Here is a 15,107-nt window from a genome sequence, read left to right as displayed (position 1 = left end):
CAGTGCCGGGAAAATGAGAGCCCTCATCCGCTTAGGACTCTGCCAAGTGGATTGCTGCCTACCTGCCCTCCCCGGTGGCAGGCCCTGAGTGGGCAGAGGGTCCCGACCCTCCCACAGATCCCCTTGGCCCTTGGTAAAAACCGAAGATGTAACAGCCACAGACCCTGCCAGATCTGCCCGCTGTCTCCCCCTTGCAGTCACCTTGCTTGCTCTGCTCCTGCCACATGGGCTTCCTCGCTGTTCCTCCCACATGCCAGGCACAAGTCCTGCCCCGGGACTTTGCACATGCTGTTCCCTCTGCCTGTGTCGCGTGGCTCCCGGTTGCCCCTCCTGCAGGGTTCTGCTCTGATGTCACCTCCATGGCGATATTAACAACCCTGAGACGCACTCCAGATGGCCCTTTCTGGTTTTATTTTCTCCCAAGCACTTAACTACTAACTGGCGTTTAGTTTAGTCTATTTAGTGAACCTGTTTCCTTGCTCCCCCACCAAGCAGCGGCTCCATTACGGCAGGGATGTTTGCCTGTCATGACCCCACGGCATGCTGGACGGAAGATGGATGCACAGGTGGATGGGTGGGTGGGCAAACCCACCCATGGGCTGTCCTGGCTGCTGCACTGTGAACAGGACACCAGCCATAGGGCTCGTGCGCGGTGCCAGGTGCAGGCTGTGCGCCCAGTTAAGGTGCAGATCTGGTGTGAGCACCCTGTTAAGGTGCGGATCTGGTGTGAGTCTGTGGTCACTTTGCGGATGGAACCCTGAGGGGCAGGGTGCTGACCACTTGCGGCTTCAGCCCTTGACACCCCCCTTCACACGCCTGTCTGACCCAGGCTGCCAGGTCCCACAGGGAGGCGCCTCATCACGCTGACACCAGGCTGGCCCTGGATACCATCATATCCCATTCCTTGCCCCCTGACATCTTCTGTGTCCCAGAATCCAGCTGGGCCCCGGGAAGGGCAGCCATCACGCCTTGAGGAGCCGTGCGGAGACGTGCTTGGGTTGGACAGAACAAACGGTGGCCTTGCCGCCCTGGGCTGGGAGACCTGCCAGGGTCTGTGGGCAGTGGGGACATGGCTGCACAACGATGCACAGAGGGAGCACGGACTGACAACGTTTGTCCAGTGTCAGTCCGTCTGCCATCCGGGGACCCCCTGGAGCTCCTGGGGTGACGGAGTCGGGCAGTGAGTTGAGAAATAGCCCCACCCGCTGGGAGACTGGCTTGGCCTCTCCGGGCCTGCTTCTCCCCCTGTAGGGGGGCTGATGGCTGTGACCACTCGCGGGGCTGTCGATGGGCAAAGCTGTGGGCACAGGATGGACCCCAGTGAAAGGAAGCCAGCTGGCCATGATCTGCCACTGTCACCTGTCACTTCCAGGACAGGGGGAGCCTTGAGAGCCAGTGGCTCTGCTGGTGAAAATTAGGAGCTGGCAAGGGACTTAGACTTACGGACTCAGGATGATCCAGCGGCTCCTGATGGCCGTAGCCTTACGGTCCCGGAGCTGGGGATCCACCCGCCCAAGCCCGCTTGACATGGGGAGACTGAGGCCCCGAGAGGAGTACAGACTCCACTGGGGCCGGGCCCCACCTCCTGGCCTGGGAATCCCTCGGCCCTCCTTGCCGAGACCGGACACCAGTCTCCCCGTAAGGCAGGGTGAGGAGGCAGGGGGACCCAGCCCGGGTGGCCAGGGACAGGCCAAGGAGGTGGGGTAGGGCACGCAGGCACCAGGCTCACGCCGGCGGCCAGGCCCTGTCCAGAGCCTGTGCGTGCTCCTTGGCCAGCAGCCGCAGGGATGCCTCCTCCAGGGTGAAGCCATCCACGAAGGCAGGACCAAAGGTATGGGGACTGAAGGACGCCTGAAGCCCCAGGCCCGGGCCCAGGAGGCACGGGTGGCCTGGCATGGCCGGGGGCCCGGGGCCCAGCCACGGTTCCAGGGGCAGTGGCATGGCTGGAGGGCGGGCAAATGGCAGGGCTGGGGCCTCGGGGAGCCTCGGGGCTGCCACAGCCCCAGGGCCTGACTCCAGACGCTCCTGGCGGCGCCACTTGGCCCGGCGGTTCTGGAACCACACCTGGAGGCAGCGAGAGGGGTGCTCCCAGCTCAGGGCCTGTGGGAGGGCCAGCCACCTACCCCCTTTCCACTGTGCCCCTGGCTAGGCCTCCTGACCTCGCAGGGTTCTGCCCGCTGTGGAACCTGACCGCCTGCTGCAGTGCCCACGTGTTTTGTTACCTGCCTCATGGAGATGGCTATCTTGAGGGAAAGACAGATGCCTGCCTCATGGTCCCCACCAAGCAGCCCCCAGGCCTTTTCTGAATCTAATCCCTCCTCTCCATTCTCTCTGCCCAGGGCCCCTCGGGCTCCTCGGCTCTTCCTTGATCATGAAGTCCTGGGCACAGGTCCAAGCCTCTCAGCTCAGCATTCAAAGCCCTTCACAAGCTCTATGTCACTTCCATCCACTTCACACCCAGCTTAGTGGAAACGCCTCTAATTGAACCCCTCCACACCTTTGTACATGCTGCTCTGGCTGCCTAGGAAAACACCCTTTCTCCTTTCTAGCTGGCAAACTCCTATTCAAATAGCAAGGACCCAGTGTCACACGCCTTCCTCCGGGAAGCCTTCCCAGTTCCTGTCTCTGGCTCTCTCCCAGGTTGTTGGGGGGTGCGTTCACCTGCACGCGGACCTCGGGCAGGTGCACCTTGGCTGCCAGTTCCTCGCGGCTGTAAACATCTGGGTAGTGGGAGGCCTCAAACGCCCTCTCCAGCTGGTGCAGCTGGTACGTGGTGAAGGTCGTGCGGTTCCTCCGGTGCTTCTTCTTGGGGGCCTCCTCGCCTGGGCCTGGCCCCCTGCCCTCGGCCACTGGCCCCTCGCCTGGGCTCAGGAACATGGCTCCTCCTTGCCCCCACCTGGCAGGATGGCACCAGGACAGATGGTGGTGAGACAGCAGGAGGGACGGCCCGCTGGGGGGACAGGGGAGCCCGTGGCGCCAGCTGGGTGTGGGCGAGATGTGGAGGGTCTTAACCTTCACTCTGCCCCCGCCCCGGCTCTCTGTTTCAGTCTCGGTGATCTCACCCACTGTTTGCCTCCACTTCTGTATTTTCTGTGTCTCGCCCCCCCAGCTCTGCTTTCTCTCTCTCTCTCAAGCTCTCCGAGTGCCTCTGTGCCCCTACACCTCTGTCTTTGTTTTCCTGTCTGTCCACCTCTCTGTGTGGCGAGGAACACCAGGAAGACAGGAGGCTGGGATGCTGCCCCCACAGAATGCCTTATCCCCAAGTCCTCCACCCCGGGGGCCTCCCTGCAGCCCCCAGCTCCCAGCCATGCCCACCTGCCTAGCACTCACCACCTCCAGTGAGCCCTGTATCCACAGGCTCCTGCCCCAGTGGGCCCAGCACCACATCTGCTGCTGGCCTGGCCCTGCCAGACCCGAAGAGGTTGTGGGTCAGGGCGGGGGAGGATTAGCACGAGGTGATTAGTTGAGGTGGCCCCTCGGCCGGGCGCTGGCTGCTCTGAGCTGCTGAGGGCGGGCAGGGCAGCTGGGAGCTGAGGCACCAGAGGGGGATGTTGGGGGAGTGACCACTGGCCTCGGTGGGCCTCCCCTGCTCTGGGCCTCAGTTTCCCTAGCTATAAAAGGGAAACATGAGGACTTACCCCATGAGGCTCTCAGAGGAACTCGGTGAGGTGCTGAAAGAGCATAGCGGTGATCGGCATACAGCAGGTGCTCAGTGTATGTCCACTTACTGTTTCTATCAGTTGGGACCAGAAAAAAGTCCCGCTAATACCTGCAAATGTCAGTGGAGGTTGGGGAAGCTGAGGCCCAAGAGATTAAAGCAATTCCAGTTGGCTCTCCTGTACACCGAGCAAGGCAGGGAGTAGGGGGCCTCTTAGCTGGGTTTCAAGGCATTAATAGAAGTTCATGTTTCCTCCATTCATTTAATAAATACTTATTAAGCACCTACTGTGTACCAGGTACTATCAATAGCAGTGAAGAAAACAGACACAAATCTTGAAGTTGACATCCTAGCGGGGAGACAAATAATCAGCAAATAAAAGGTAAGAGTCTGTCAAGTGGTCATAAGGCTAGTGATAAACAGGGGAGGGAAGGGGGTACATGGGGTGGGTTGCTCTTTTAAGGAAAATAATCAGAACGAGGGATGGAGTGCAAGGCTGCAAATTCTGGACACAGCGATGTGAAGGAGGGTACTGGGGAGCCATGGGAGGTTGTAGAGCAGGGGAGGGACAGAGGTGACACAGATGAAAGGCAGGAGGAGGCTAGAGGCCTGGTCAGGACAAGGGCCAGGGGACAAGAGAACAAGTCCAGAGGAGAAAGTCTGGGGACAGAGGAGGAGCAGGCAATACCCAGGCCCCTGTTACGGGGACAAGTGGATGATGGGTTGTCGCAGAGCTGGAGTGGGTTCTAGGTGAAGCCCCTGAGATTGGTCTGCCAAACGCCCTTCCCAGCAATTTCCAAGGAGCCTGGGGGTCTCGGGCAGAGGTGCCCTGAAACCTAAGAGGAGAGGGGGCTGGGGGAGGGAGGGGACAAGGTCCGCAGGATTTAATGACACTGAGGACAGGAGGGAGACCCAAGCCCCTGGGTGGGCGGGATGCAAGTGTGACAGGAGGTAGAAACTTCCGGAAAGCCGCTTTGGAAGGAGAGAGAGTCCTGCAGGGTCTGGTCCGACTTGAGGGCCAATGGCCTTGGTGGAGGGGCCCGCTGTGGCCACCAGCCCAGGAGGGGGGGCCCCTGACACCGAGCCCAGGCCTGAGGGGCAGCCGGTGCTTCTGTCACAAGGTGGGCTGGGCCTCCAAGGTCCGGGGTGAGAGGCCTGTGGCTTGTGGGGAGATAATTCTCCTAATTGCTTCATCACTCTAAAATACTAAGGAGTTGCTCTGTCCTCAGGCCTCAATTAGCTAATTGGCCCTGGGGGGGTAAGAGGCTGCAGGAGAGATTGGGCTTTGGCGACTTAGCGGGTGCGGCGAAGGCACAGACGCTCTGTCAGCTTAGGGGAGTGGATCAGGGCCGGGGCCCAGGGCACCTCCCCCACAGCCCTCACCCCCGCTGCTGCCCCTCCGGTGTCCCACCCTTCATCAGTCTCCCAGGAAAAGTCCCCAAACCCCTTCAGGTGTTGGTGGGGAAACTGAAGCCAGAGGGTAGGAAGGGCTTCAGGGGGCACTGTCGGAGGTCAGCATGACCTTGGGGCATTTCTGCAGTTCAGGCTCTGCTCAGGCCACGGTGGGTCTCCTGAGGCAGGTGGGCGTGCTGTGGTCTGTTGTCCCCTCCCCAGCTCAGGGGCCCTGGGGTGGGGGCCGGAGACACCCCTCCAGGCATCCTAGAGGCTGGCTGGGGACATGGGGTGGCTGAGCCACCGGAACAAACAGAGCTCTAGCTGGTGTGCTCAGCCTTTCCCTGGTGTGAAGCCCCGGTTCCTCACACACCCCACAGCCCGGAGGACATTCCTGATCACACGGTGAGCTGCTGGGACTGAGGGAGGGGACCCACCCCCGTTTGCCTGGGATGCCCCTGGCTTAGCATTAATGCCCCCATCCTGGAAACGCCCTCCGTCTGGGGCAGTTGTCCCTGTAGGCCAGGGCCACGTGGCTGGCGAGTCAGATTCAAACCTGGGGAGGCAAGCCCAGAACTCCCCCCTCACCCGCAGCCCCCACAGGAGAGCAGACGAGGGGCGGGGTCAGAGGTTTTCAGCCAGTCTCCTTGGGAGTCACTGCGTCCTGCTGTTGGGTGGTGACAGCCAGGGCACCCTGGTGGCTGCCCCCTGGCACCCCAGGTGGGACACTACCATAGTGGCAGAGCCTCCCCGGGCCCCCATGCGTCCACCCTGAGGGGCAAGGGTGGGAAGAGGAGAGGAGGCCGGAAAGGGGGCTTTGACTGCCCTGGCTGCTGGTACCCAACCAAGGTCCTTGCAGTTTGGGGCCCCAAGCGCTGGGACAGGGTGCTCACCCCTGGTTACCGCTCCGCAGGCACCCCACAGTGGGGAGCTGCAAGGGAGAGCAAATGGGTCCACAGGCAGCTGGGATCCCTGGCCCACACCCCCACGGTGGCTGCAAGATCCGGCTGGGTGGACCCCACCAGGGCGCAGAGGACCGGCAGGTGGATTGCCCCTGGGCTGAGCGGTTTTCCCCACCGTGTTAGCGCCCTGGGGTGAAGGATGCCAGGGGTCACAGAGAGACTCCGACACACACAGCCCTTTGAACCAGTCTTTATCCAGCCGCTCATCCTTCGCCTGCTGGCGCTGTGGTGTCCACGGGCTGCCCAGAGCCCCCCACAAGGGCCTGCCCTGCCGCGAGCTGGGCCCGCTCTGGGCCCCTCCACTCTCTCCTGGGGCCTGCGGCCCCGCTGGGCAGGCTCAGGGCTCCTGGCTGCGGGGCGTGGTGGAACTGTCCACTTCCTGGCCCACGCAGCTCCCGGGCCAGCTTCTCAGCCAGTTTTCGGAAGGGTGGCCGGCGGGCAGGCTCGGCCTCCCAGCAGCTGCCCATGAGGGCATAGACGGGGCCTGGGCAGCCCTCAGGGGGCTCCATGCGGTACCCTTTCTCCACAGCCTCTGACACCTCCTTCAGCGACTGTGGGCAGAGGGCATGTGACATGCGCTGGGGGATCAGGGCCACAGCCCTAGGCCTGCGCAGGACCCAGTGCCTCCCCCAGACTCCACTCACCATCTTGGGGTATGGAGCCCGGCCGTATGAGAAGACCTCCCATAAAAGCACCCCAAAACTCCAGGCATCCGACTTGCTAGAGAACTTCTGCGAGGCCCAAGACCATGGGTGAGGAGGGACCCCTTAAGGCTCCTACTCCAGCCCCTGCTTCCTCCAGGAAGTCCCCCCAGGTTGACCTTCACTGTCTGGTCTCCTCCCAATGTACTGCTTTCCTTGAGTTGCCCCCCTGAGTAGAACTCAGACTCAGTGCAGGGAGAGCGCCCAGGTATTCTTGCCCTCAGCGCTGAGTCTGTTTCAGAAACGGGGAAACTGAGGCCCAGACACAGTTACACAAAGGAGATGCCAGGCACAGGCTAACAGGAACAACTACGGTCAGCACAGCCATTTCTCTGGAGGTTCAGAGACACCAAGAGATGTGCCCAAGGCCACACAGCAGAGCTGGGGCTCCAAGAGTCCCAGGGGTAGAGTGGGGCTCACCCCATGTTTGAGAGCCTCAGGTGCCGTCCACTTGACTGGTAGCCGGCTGGAGTCCAGGCCCTTGCGCTCAGCTTTGGCCAGACCGAAGTCACTGACCTTGGCCACCAGGTCCTCAGAAATGAGGATGTTGCGGGCCGCAAGGTCTCGGTGCACCAGCTTCTTGCCCTCCAGGTACTCCATGCCCTCGGCCACGTGCCTGGGGTGGGGACAGGGCCGGGTGCCCAGGCTGCAGACTCCCAAAGCCACGCTCCTCCCTGCTCTGCGCCTCCGCTTCCCCTTGACCCTAGGGGACCCCCTCCCTACCCCCGGGGGCCCCACTCACAGGGAGAACTGCAGGAGCTGGGGGGTGCTCACGAGGGCCCGGCCCCGCGTCCGGAGGAAATTCACCAGGTTGCCCTGTGGTGGCAAGACAGTCTGGGGGGCTCACGGCTCCCAGCTGACCCCCGCCCGCCCCCACCTCGGGCCCCGTCCCCACCTTGCTCACGTGCTCCATGACGATGTAGAGCCCCTGGTGCAGGATCACACCCAGCAGACGCACCAGGTTCCTATGCTGCATCTTCCTGGGGGGCCACAGGAGTGGGGTGAGGGTCCCGCCGGGATCCCTGGCCCCAGGACGCCCTCCCACCCCGAGACTCACGTCATGACTGCTGTCTCGTCCAGAAAGGCCTGGGCTGTCACATCACACTTGATGTTCTTTACGGCCACCTTCTGCCCCAGGTACTCGCCCTGAAGGACGGCTGGGGGGGTGGGGACGGGGATCAGCACCCGGGAGAGCCGGGGACAGCCAGCCAGACATGTCCGCTCACACCGACCCCCACGGACACCGACACCGCTACAGGTGCCCGGGCCTGGAAGCCCCCTCACCCACACAAGCCCCAGAGCCCTGATCAAAGAGAATGATCTATGCCAGGACTCCGTGAACTCCGGCCCACGGGCCGAATCCCATCCTGCCACTTGTGTTTGTAAGGCCCACAGCCAGGAATGGCTTTTACATCTTTAAATGGTTGAAAAACATCAAAATAATAATATTTCACAACACGTGAAAATCCCACAAAATTCCAATTTAGGGTCCATAAAGTTTTATTGGCTTGTGGCCAGGCCCACTCGCCCACTTGTGTCTGTGGCCACTGTCCTGCTACAAAGGCAAGCCAGACGATGTGACAGAGGCTGTCTGGCCTGCAAAGCCTACAATATTTGCACTCCAGCCCTTTACAGAGGTCTGCCAACCCCTGACCTAAGTTCTAGAACCTTCCAGTCTAGTAATCCCAGGGAATGGCACTCCAAGCAGAGGGACCAGAGTGTGCAAAGCCCGAAGGTGTGAAGGGGCTAATCACTCTTCAGGATGGCCCTCCTCATCCCCCTTTCAGAGGGGGGAGCAGCCTCAATGGGAGGAGGGGTAGCTGTTAACAGGATGCAAATTTATCTTTTGTGACTCCAAAGCTTGAATATGCCCCACCTTCCTTCAGCCCCCAACCCATACCCGGGCTCACCTCCAAACTCTCCTTCTCCAATCTGTGCTCCCAGCGTCAAATGCTGCAAGTTCAGTAACCAGCCGGCTGCGGGAAGACCAGTCAGAAGGGTAATGAGGTCCCCCTGCCCCTCTCATCGGGGGCTCCACCTGGCCAGGGACCAGGTGGTGTCTCCCACAGTGGCCTGGCTGCAGGCACACATTTGGGTGGCACGCTTCCCAGCAAGGACCCAACTAGTACCATGTAGTCCCAGTTACTGTATTTTCCAAAGCAACCAAGCCTACTATTTCAGGGTTACTCTTTTTCCTTCTACCTGGAGACTGTATTCCTCCAAAAAACCCCACAGGCCCTTCCCTTTATAGTCCTTTACCTCTGGCCCCCCAGGGACAAACACAGCAAAAAAATACACATGGAGACTGGTAAAGGTTCTGGAACCTTCCACAATCTTCCAGTGATTTTTAAGTCATCTGTGCTTTGGCCTCCCTGACCCCTTGTCTTAAGTATGCCTGTGTTCTCCCCTCCTCTCTCCTCTAGCAGGTTCTGCAGGCTCCCTCCTCCTTCTCCTCCGCCAAATTCTCCCTCCAAGTATTGGGCCCTTAGGTACCATCAGGCACCGTGACCGCAGCCTCCACCTGAGTGCTGTCCCTAAGACGTCCAGATTTCCCCGGAGGAGGCAGGTGCTTCCAAGGAGACAGACACGATCGTCAGGTTCAAACAGGGGCTTTCAGAAACGGGGTATGGGATGTGTGCTTTGGGCCTTGAGTACTGAAGATTTCACTACTCAGGGTCTGGAAAAGCATTTCAGGTGAAGGGAACACAATGTACCGTGGCTCGGAGTTATGACAGGTGATGAGCCAGAGCAGCAAGAAAGATGGCTCAGCCACAGGGGCTGGGAGGGGGAAGGCCTCTCCCCAGGGAGGAGGTGGTCTGATGGGGAGGTCTGAGGCTGGGCTGGCATGGGGGTGGCTGCATGGGACAGGGCCAGAGGTAACTGGCTTTAGGATCTGGCCCGGAGGGGATGCAGGTGGCTGGGAGGTTCAGGCCCAGGTGTCTGGCTCAGGTGACAGGTGGATGGTGGGGACAGGAGAGAAGCAGCAGATATGCTTAGCACTGGGCTGACCGGTGCCTGTGGGCATCTCCTGCCTGACCCAAGGGCAGCCCAGGCCTTCTGTCCACAGTGCTGGGCACGGCGACCCATGGTGAATGGCCGGGTGCCCAGGCCACAGGGCGCTGCCTCCCCAGGCTGGGCTAAGGTGGGCGGGAAAGGGCACAGGCTCCTACCCTTGGCCAGCTCCTCCTGCGCCGACTTGGTGCCCTGCTTCCTCTTGGGTCTCACGAGCTTCGTGCAGATGGCTCCCTTGTCCTTCCTGTAGTGCTGTGGGGTGGGGCAGGGCGGGGGTGGCTGTGAGCCTGACCCCAGGGGGCGGGGAAGCCCTGTCACCCATTCCATCCCAGAGGGCATCTCTGGGTGGGGAAGGGTGGAGCTGGGGACAAGAGGGATTTGGTTCCCCTGAGAGGCACTGGACTGGTTTCCATGGGAACGGAAAGGATGCATCGGGAGCAAATGGGAGGATCCTGGGGGACTGGGGATGTCTCTTGATTGGTGTCAACTTGGAGGTTCCTAGGGACCTGGAGGACTCAGACCGCCTGTAGGGCTGGGGGTCCATGGGGACTAGCCCCTGCCCTCTGCACTGGGGAGCATGTGGCTCTAGGGGTCCCAGGCCTCAAGGCGCCGCACCTCCACCATATCCATGAGGTTGCAGAAGCAGACAGCCTCGTCGATGGTCAGGTGGCCGTCCCGGTGCAGCACGCGGTAGTGGATGACATCATGGCCGAAGCTCACGCACAGCACATAGTCGCCAGGGTGCCTTGCCGATTCGCGCACCAGGAACAGCCCATCCTCAGGTGGCTGCAGCTGCTGCACAGCCTCCTGGCCTGAGATCTTCCCATGGAACCACCTGCAGCCGGCGGGAGGGTGGGCTGGGCCAGGCTGACAGGGACCTCGGACCCCCCAACCCCAGGGCCGACCCATGACTCACGGCATGAGGCTGAGCTTGGGGTCGGCCGAGAGGGCCTCACGCTCCCGCAGTGCGCCGGCTGCCAGCAGCCCCTCCTGCCCGCTGGTGTGGTGCTTGGCACGGTACCAGCTCTTGCTCTGCCCGGAAGGGTGCCAGGGGTCAGTGGTGAGGGGCTCCTGGAGGAGAACCCTGTCCCCAAGTATGGTCCAGCCCTCCAGCCATTACTCACTGCACAGGCCTCCAGAATGGTGACCACGTCACCCTTGCAGAAGGCCAGCTCTCCTGGCTTGGGACGTGTGTGTTCACACTTGGTGATGCACTGAGTGCCTGGAGCCCAGCGCCTCTGGGGGTGCGGGAGACGGGCGAGGGGCCAGGGAGCATGAGAGAGATGTAGGGAAGAGAGAGAGGCCCACGGGGACAGGGAGACAAGACAGCAGATGTGATCGAGGCAGAGACAGCGAGAACAGAGGGAAAGAGGGTGAGGAGGGGGAGAAAGATAGCAGTTACCCAAGGGGCCCAAACCAGAGGTCAGGGAGACATGCAACACCACATGGCAGACGGGACAGGGGTCAGAGAGTGAGGACACAGGCACCCAGGTCGGGCGTACTCACTGTTGGCATCCTGGCTGAGATTGGCGGGGGGTGCCAGGTGCAGAGGAAGCGAGGGCTCACCTGGGGAGGGGGCAGAGACCAGATGGAGGGCCCAGATTCGAGGCAGACCGGGGCCCCGGGGGCCGTCATCGCCACTTCCAGCCTAGGCCAAGCGGCGGCATCAGCCAGGCATCCCCACGGGGGCCAGGCCCCGGTTCCCCAAGCCCTTTGGGGAGGTGGTCTTCAGCAGGGAGAGTTCCTCAGCAGAGTTGCAGTCATGAAACACCAGCGAGGAAGCCACAGAGCCCTGCCCCACCATAGTCCTTAAGGGGAAACTGAGGCACAGGGTGGGCACAGCACAAGTGGCCACAGGCTGGGATGCGTGGAGAGGGGGCTGGGGGCGCGCCTGGCTCAGGCCCCCGCGGCTGCACTGCCGGGAGCTTGGTGCCACTTAATCAAGCCTAGTTCTTCCTCTTTTCTGGGCAGAGGGCAGTGGGCAGGGCAGGGGAATAGAGGATGATTCAAGGTCATTCCCAAGAATTCCGGACCCTAGGGTGGGGCAGGGGTGGGGGTGAAGCAGCCCTGCTGGGCTTCTCTGATTGTCAGCGGTGCCTCTCTGATCCCCTCCCATCCCAACCTAAGATGGACACACACAGTCTCTCACTGCTGCTGGGCCGGGCGCTTTACCTCCCCTGCCTTCCCCACGGACCCCACAGCAGGTGGCTAGGCGAAGGGGTAAATCTCTGCCCTTCCAGCATGCGTCCCCCAGGAATGGTCCAGCCCCACATGTACGCACACGCATACTGATCCATGTACACACGAGCACACACAGAAACACACGGGGCTTGGACACAGGTACCCACAGGCACACAGGTATGCAAGCAAAGGCACGTTCACCTAGGGAGAGGTGTGTACACACGTCTACATGAGTGAACACACACAGACCTTTGGGCAGCCGGAGACGTGTGTACCTGCCCCCCCACCCCCACCCCCCAACATATACACAGACCCACACTTGAACACCTGGGCGCCATACGCTGGGCCACCCGGGCACGCAGAGCCGCGCACACGCATCTCGGCCACACGCACACATCCCTCCACGTGGACGCGCGGATACACACACCCGGGGGCTCGCAGACGCACACACCGCACCCAAAAAAATTCCCCTCCGCCGTGCCGGATCGCCTCTAACCACCTCCGACCCAACCGCGTACCCGCCGCGCGCCCCGGACGCACGCCCTCGCGCGCACCGCGGCCCCTCCGCGCACGCCCGTAGCCCTCCCAGAGCCCTCGGGGTCCCCCCACTGCCCCGCGGCCCCTTCCCCCGTCCCCGCCGCCGCGCTCACCTGCTTGGGCGGCGCCCACTGGCCGCGCCCCGCGCGCGCCCCCAGGAGGGTCCGCGCGCGCCGGCTGCGCACCCGAAGGCAGCCGCGGCTGCCCAACTCTGAGCAAGTTGCTCCGTTTCCTCATTTTTGAGGGGGAGGAGGGCTGGGGGAGCGGGAGGCGCCGCGGCCTGGGAGGCCCCCGCGGGTCCTAGTGCCAGCCGCCCGCCGTGGGCTCCGCGCGCCGCCGCCGGCCCCTCCCAGCCCTGCGGCGCGGCCCGGGAGGGGACCCACGGCGCTGGCGGGTTCCTCGCAGCCCTCGGGCCTGGCGCCGCAGGGCGCGCACCGCCGCCCGCCCCGGGAGGCGGAGGCCTTGGAGCGCGGAGCCGGGGCCGCCCGCGCCCGCGCGGGGGGCAGTGAGCTGCCCGTCCGGGGAGATAAGCAAGCCGCAGAGCCCAGACGACACGGCCGACCCTTCTGACTCTGCTGTTCCAACGCCCTCAGTCACCTCCTCTGCCAAGGGGGCGGGGGCGGGGGCGGGGGGAGTCTCATTTCAGTACCCACTGCCCTAGGGGGCTGTCGGTGCCTGGCGCAAAGGAGGGGCACAAAAATGTCCACTGTTACCTATCCCGACGATCATCAACTGTAAGGGAAAACTGGGGCCATAGGAAAAAGAAAGGGGAACTGGAAACCTTCTGGTGGAGGAGCCCCACTTGGAGGGTAACTGGGGCCCCGCCCAGGGCCAGCCCAGCTGTGCCCACGGACAGCTGCTGCCGCTGTCCCTGCCTCGCCTTCCCCTCCGTGGGGCCAGCAGCGCCAGCCTGGGATCAGGCGATTCGGTGGCCACCGCGCTGGGGCCCCACCGCTCTGTGAGCTGCCTTAGGGTTCTTCCTAGTGGATGTGTCCAGTAGGAGGACCGTGACCCAGGGACCCAGACAGCCTGGGGCCCGTATTTAATCTTCTGTTACCTCAGAAGATTAGATGTCTGTGCCTCTAAGGCATCACGTGATTTCTGGGACCACAGGCCCAGGTGGGAGAATTACAGATCACCCCTATTATGGAATATTATGCAGAAAAGCTTAGACACTGTATTAAGGTGCTAAGATCAACTGTTGTCAAAAACCACTACCACCGCCGACGTGACACCGTACAGACAGCACAGTCCCATCCATGTTTTTTAGGGTAGAATAAGCCCAGAGAGAAAGTTCCAGAAATGGACCCTCCCTCCTGTGAGGTAAGTGGGTGGTGGAGGGGCAAGGAGAGGACGCTTTTCCTTCGTGGCGGAGTCATTCGCTGTCAGCAGTGGCAGCGTTTGCACAGAGGATGCCCCAGAGGGTTCCCTGGGCTCCGGGATCCAGCTGTTGTCCGATCAACCCAGGGTGCGGCCCCGCCTCCCAGCCAGGGGCACTGCTGGAAGCTAGGGCTGGGGACCCTACAGCTGCCATTCACTCGGTCACTGGGGGCCCACCATATATGGCTAACCATCATCACTTGCTTGAAATAGAAACGCAGCATCAAAATAGCCACAGCGGAAACTCAGCAACACATTGGATTCTTAGCAGAAACTGCCACCGGCCCCAAGTCCCACAGCTGAGGCCTGCCTTTGCTCAGCAAGGATGTGAGCCCGTGTTTAAGACATTAAGACGCCCTGGTGGGCTGTGACTTTCTCCTTGATGCAGTCAGTGGGATGGGAGGGTTGAAAGGGGCGGGTTTGCCCCCACTGGATGGACACCTAGTGTCTGATTACACCTCACCCTCCCCGCACAAGCCCCAGGTCCTTCCAGAATGTTCAGAAGTTACCAGGTTCCTAAATCTCCAAGGACCAGCCTGGGGCGCAGGCAGTCACCCAAGGTGTGGGTGTGGGGCACAAAGCTGTGCCTAACTCTAGGGGGATAGATCTAAATTCATGGTTCATCTGAGTCAGAGCTACGGAAGGAGTGAGCTCCCCAGCCCTGGAGGCATCCAAGAATTGGCCGCTTGGAATCACAAAGGCTCCCTGGATCTTGAAGTCCCAAGAGCAGGCAACACCAGTTTCTCCTGCCTCCTGCAGGAAGTTGAGGGACTCACCCCTTTCTTCCACCAGCCCGAAGCCAGTTGGTAGCCACACCATTAGGTCAGACTCTGGAATTCCCCAGTCTTGGGCTCTTCACCCTCCCTATTTCAGTCTTGTTAACTTGATTACAGAAATTATCTGTCCCCCCCACCCCCCACCCCAAGCCACCTGACTGGTGCAGGCTGGTGACACGGGGGTCCCCTCCCTAGTTTCCAAGGTGCCTCCGGTTTTTCTCTTTGATCCCATTCAGCTTCCACTGCATCACCAAGGAATGAAAATGTGACTATGGCCCTCCCCTATTCTAAATCCTTCCATAGCTCCCTGCTGCCTACAGGACAGAGCCTAAAACACTCAGTCTGGAATTCAGGGCTCTCCGTGCTCAGCCTATAGCTGAGCTCCTGGTCTCCTGCTCCCACCAAGCACCCAACAGCCTGGCACGTGGGCCACAGGAGTTCACATGTTTTTGTGGTGCCTGGAATGCCCTTTCCACTTGTCCAGCTGGCATCTTCAGCTCATGCCCAT

General features: G+C 61.6%; 2 protein-coding genes across 4 annotated transcripts; both read right to left on the bottom strand.

The window, feature by feature from the left end:
- Positions 1 to 82: 82 nt before the first annotated feature.
- Positions 83 to 6,074, bottom strand: RAX2 (retina and anterior neural fold homeobox 2). Its single transcript, XM_036883205.2, has 2 exons — positions 2,662 to 6,074; positions 83 to 2,064 (listed from the first exon to the last, which is right to left on the bottom strand). Exons 1-2 carry the CDS (start codon positions 2,875 to 2,877, stop codon positions 1,726 to 1,728), a joined length of 555 nt encoding a protein of 184 aa, XP_036739100.1. The 5' UTR covers positions 2,878 to 6,074; the 3' UTR covers positions 83 to 1,725.
- Positions 6,075 to 6,186: 112 nt separating this feature from the next.
- Positions 6,187 to 12,981, bottom strand: MATK (megakaryocyte-associated tyrosine kinase). 3 transcript variants are annotated; one of them, XM_057489831.1, is made up of 13 exons: positions 12,557 to 12,981; positions 11,232 to 11,291; positions 10,850 to 10,963; positions 10,642 to 10,757; positions 10,341 to 10,560; positions 9,884 to 9,977; positions 8,624 to 8,689; positions 7,771 to 7,870; positions 7,618 to 7,693; positions 7,456 to 7,547; positions 7,134 to 7,329; positions 6,657 to 6,743; positions 6,187 to 6,563 (listed from the first exon to the last, which is right to left on the bottom strand). In XM_057489831.1, the coding sequence occupies exons 2-13, from the start codon at positions 11,238 to 11,240 to the stop codon at positions 6,216 to 6,218; spliced, it is 1,518 nt and encodes a 505-aa protein (XP_057345814.1). In that variant the 5' UTR covers positions 11,241 to 11,291; positions 12,557 to 12,981; the 3' UTR covers positions 6,187 to 6,215. The 3 variants fall into 3 exon arrangements, with proteins under 3 accessions (XP_057345814.1, XP_036739084.1, XP_036739074.1); XM_036883189.2 differs by having other exon boundaries at positions 7,456 to 7,529; positions 12,557 to 12,980; XM_036883179.2 differs by having other exon boundaries at positions 7,456 to 7,529; positions 7,609 to 7,693; positions 12,557 to 12,978.
- Positions 12,982 to 15,107: the final 2,126 nt, after the last annotated feature.

The sequence above is a fragment of the Manis pentadactyla genome, chromosome 12, assembly GCF_030020395.1.
Source record: "Manis pentadactyla isolate mManPen7 chromosome 12, mManPen7.hap1, whole genome shotgun sequence".
Lineage (NCBI taxonomy): Eukaryota > Metazoa > Chordata > Mammalia > Pholidota > Manidae > Manis > Manis pentadactyla.
Note: the sequence above shows the minus strand (reverse complement) of the source record. Positions and strands in the feature narration are given on the sequence as shown.

Bases quoted from the DNA above. Each gene is read 5' to 3' on its own strand.
- MATK (XM_057489831.1), bottom strand. The intron at 7,694-7,770 runs GTGAGTCTCGGG...GTGGCCCCCCAG, and splicing joins GACGAGACAGCAGTCATGAC to GAAGATGCAGCATAGGAACC. The intron at 6,564-6,656 runs GTGAGTGGAGTC...CTCTGCCCACAG, and splicing joins GGGCTCCATACCCCAAGATG to TCGCTGAAGGAGGTGTCAGA.
- RAX2 (XM_036883205.2), bottom strand. From the start codon at position 2,877: ATGTTCCTGAGCCCAGGCGAGGGGCCAGTGGCCGAGGGCAGGGGGCCA. The intron at 2,065-2,661 runs GTGAACGCACCC...CGCTGCCTCCAG, and splicing joins TGCCCGAGGTCCGCGTGCAG to GTGTGGTTCCAGAACCGCCG.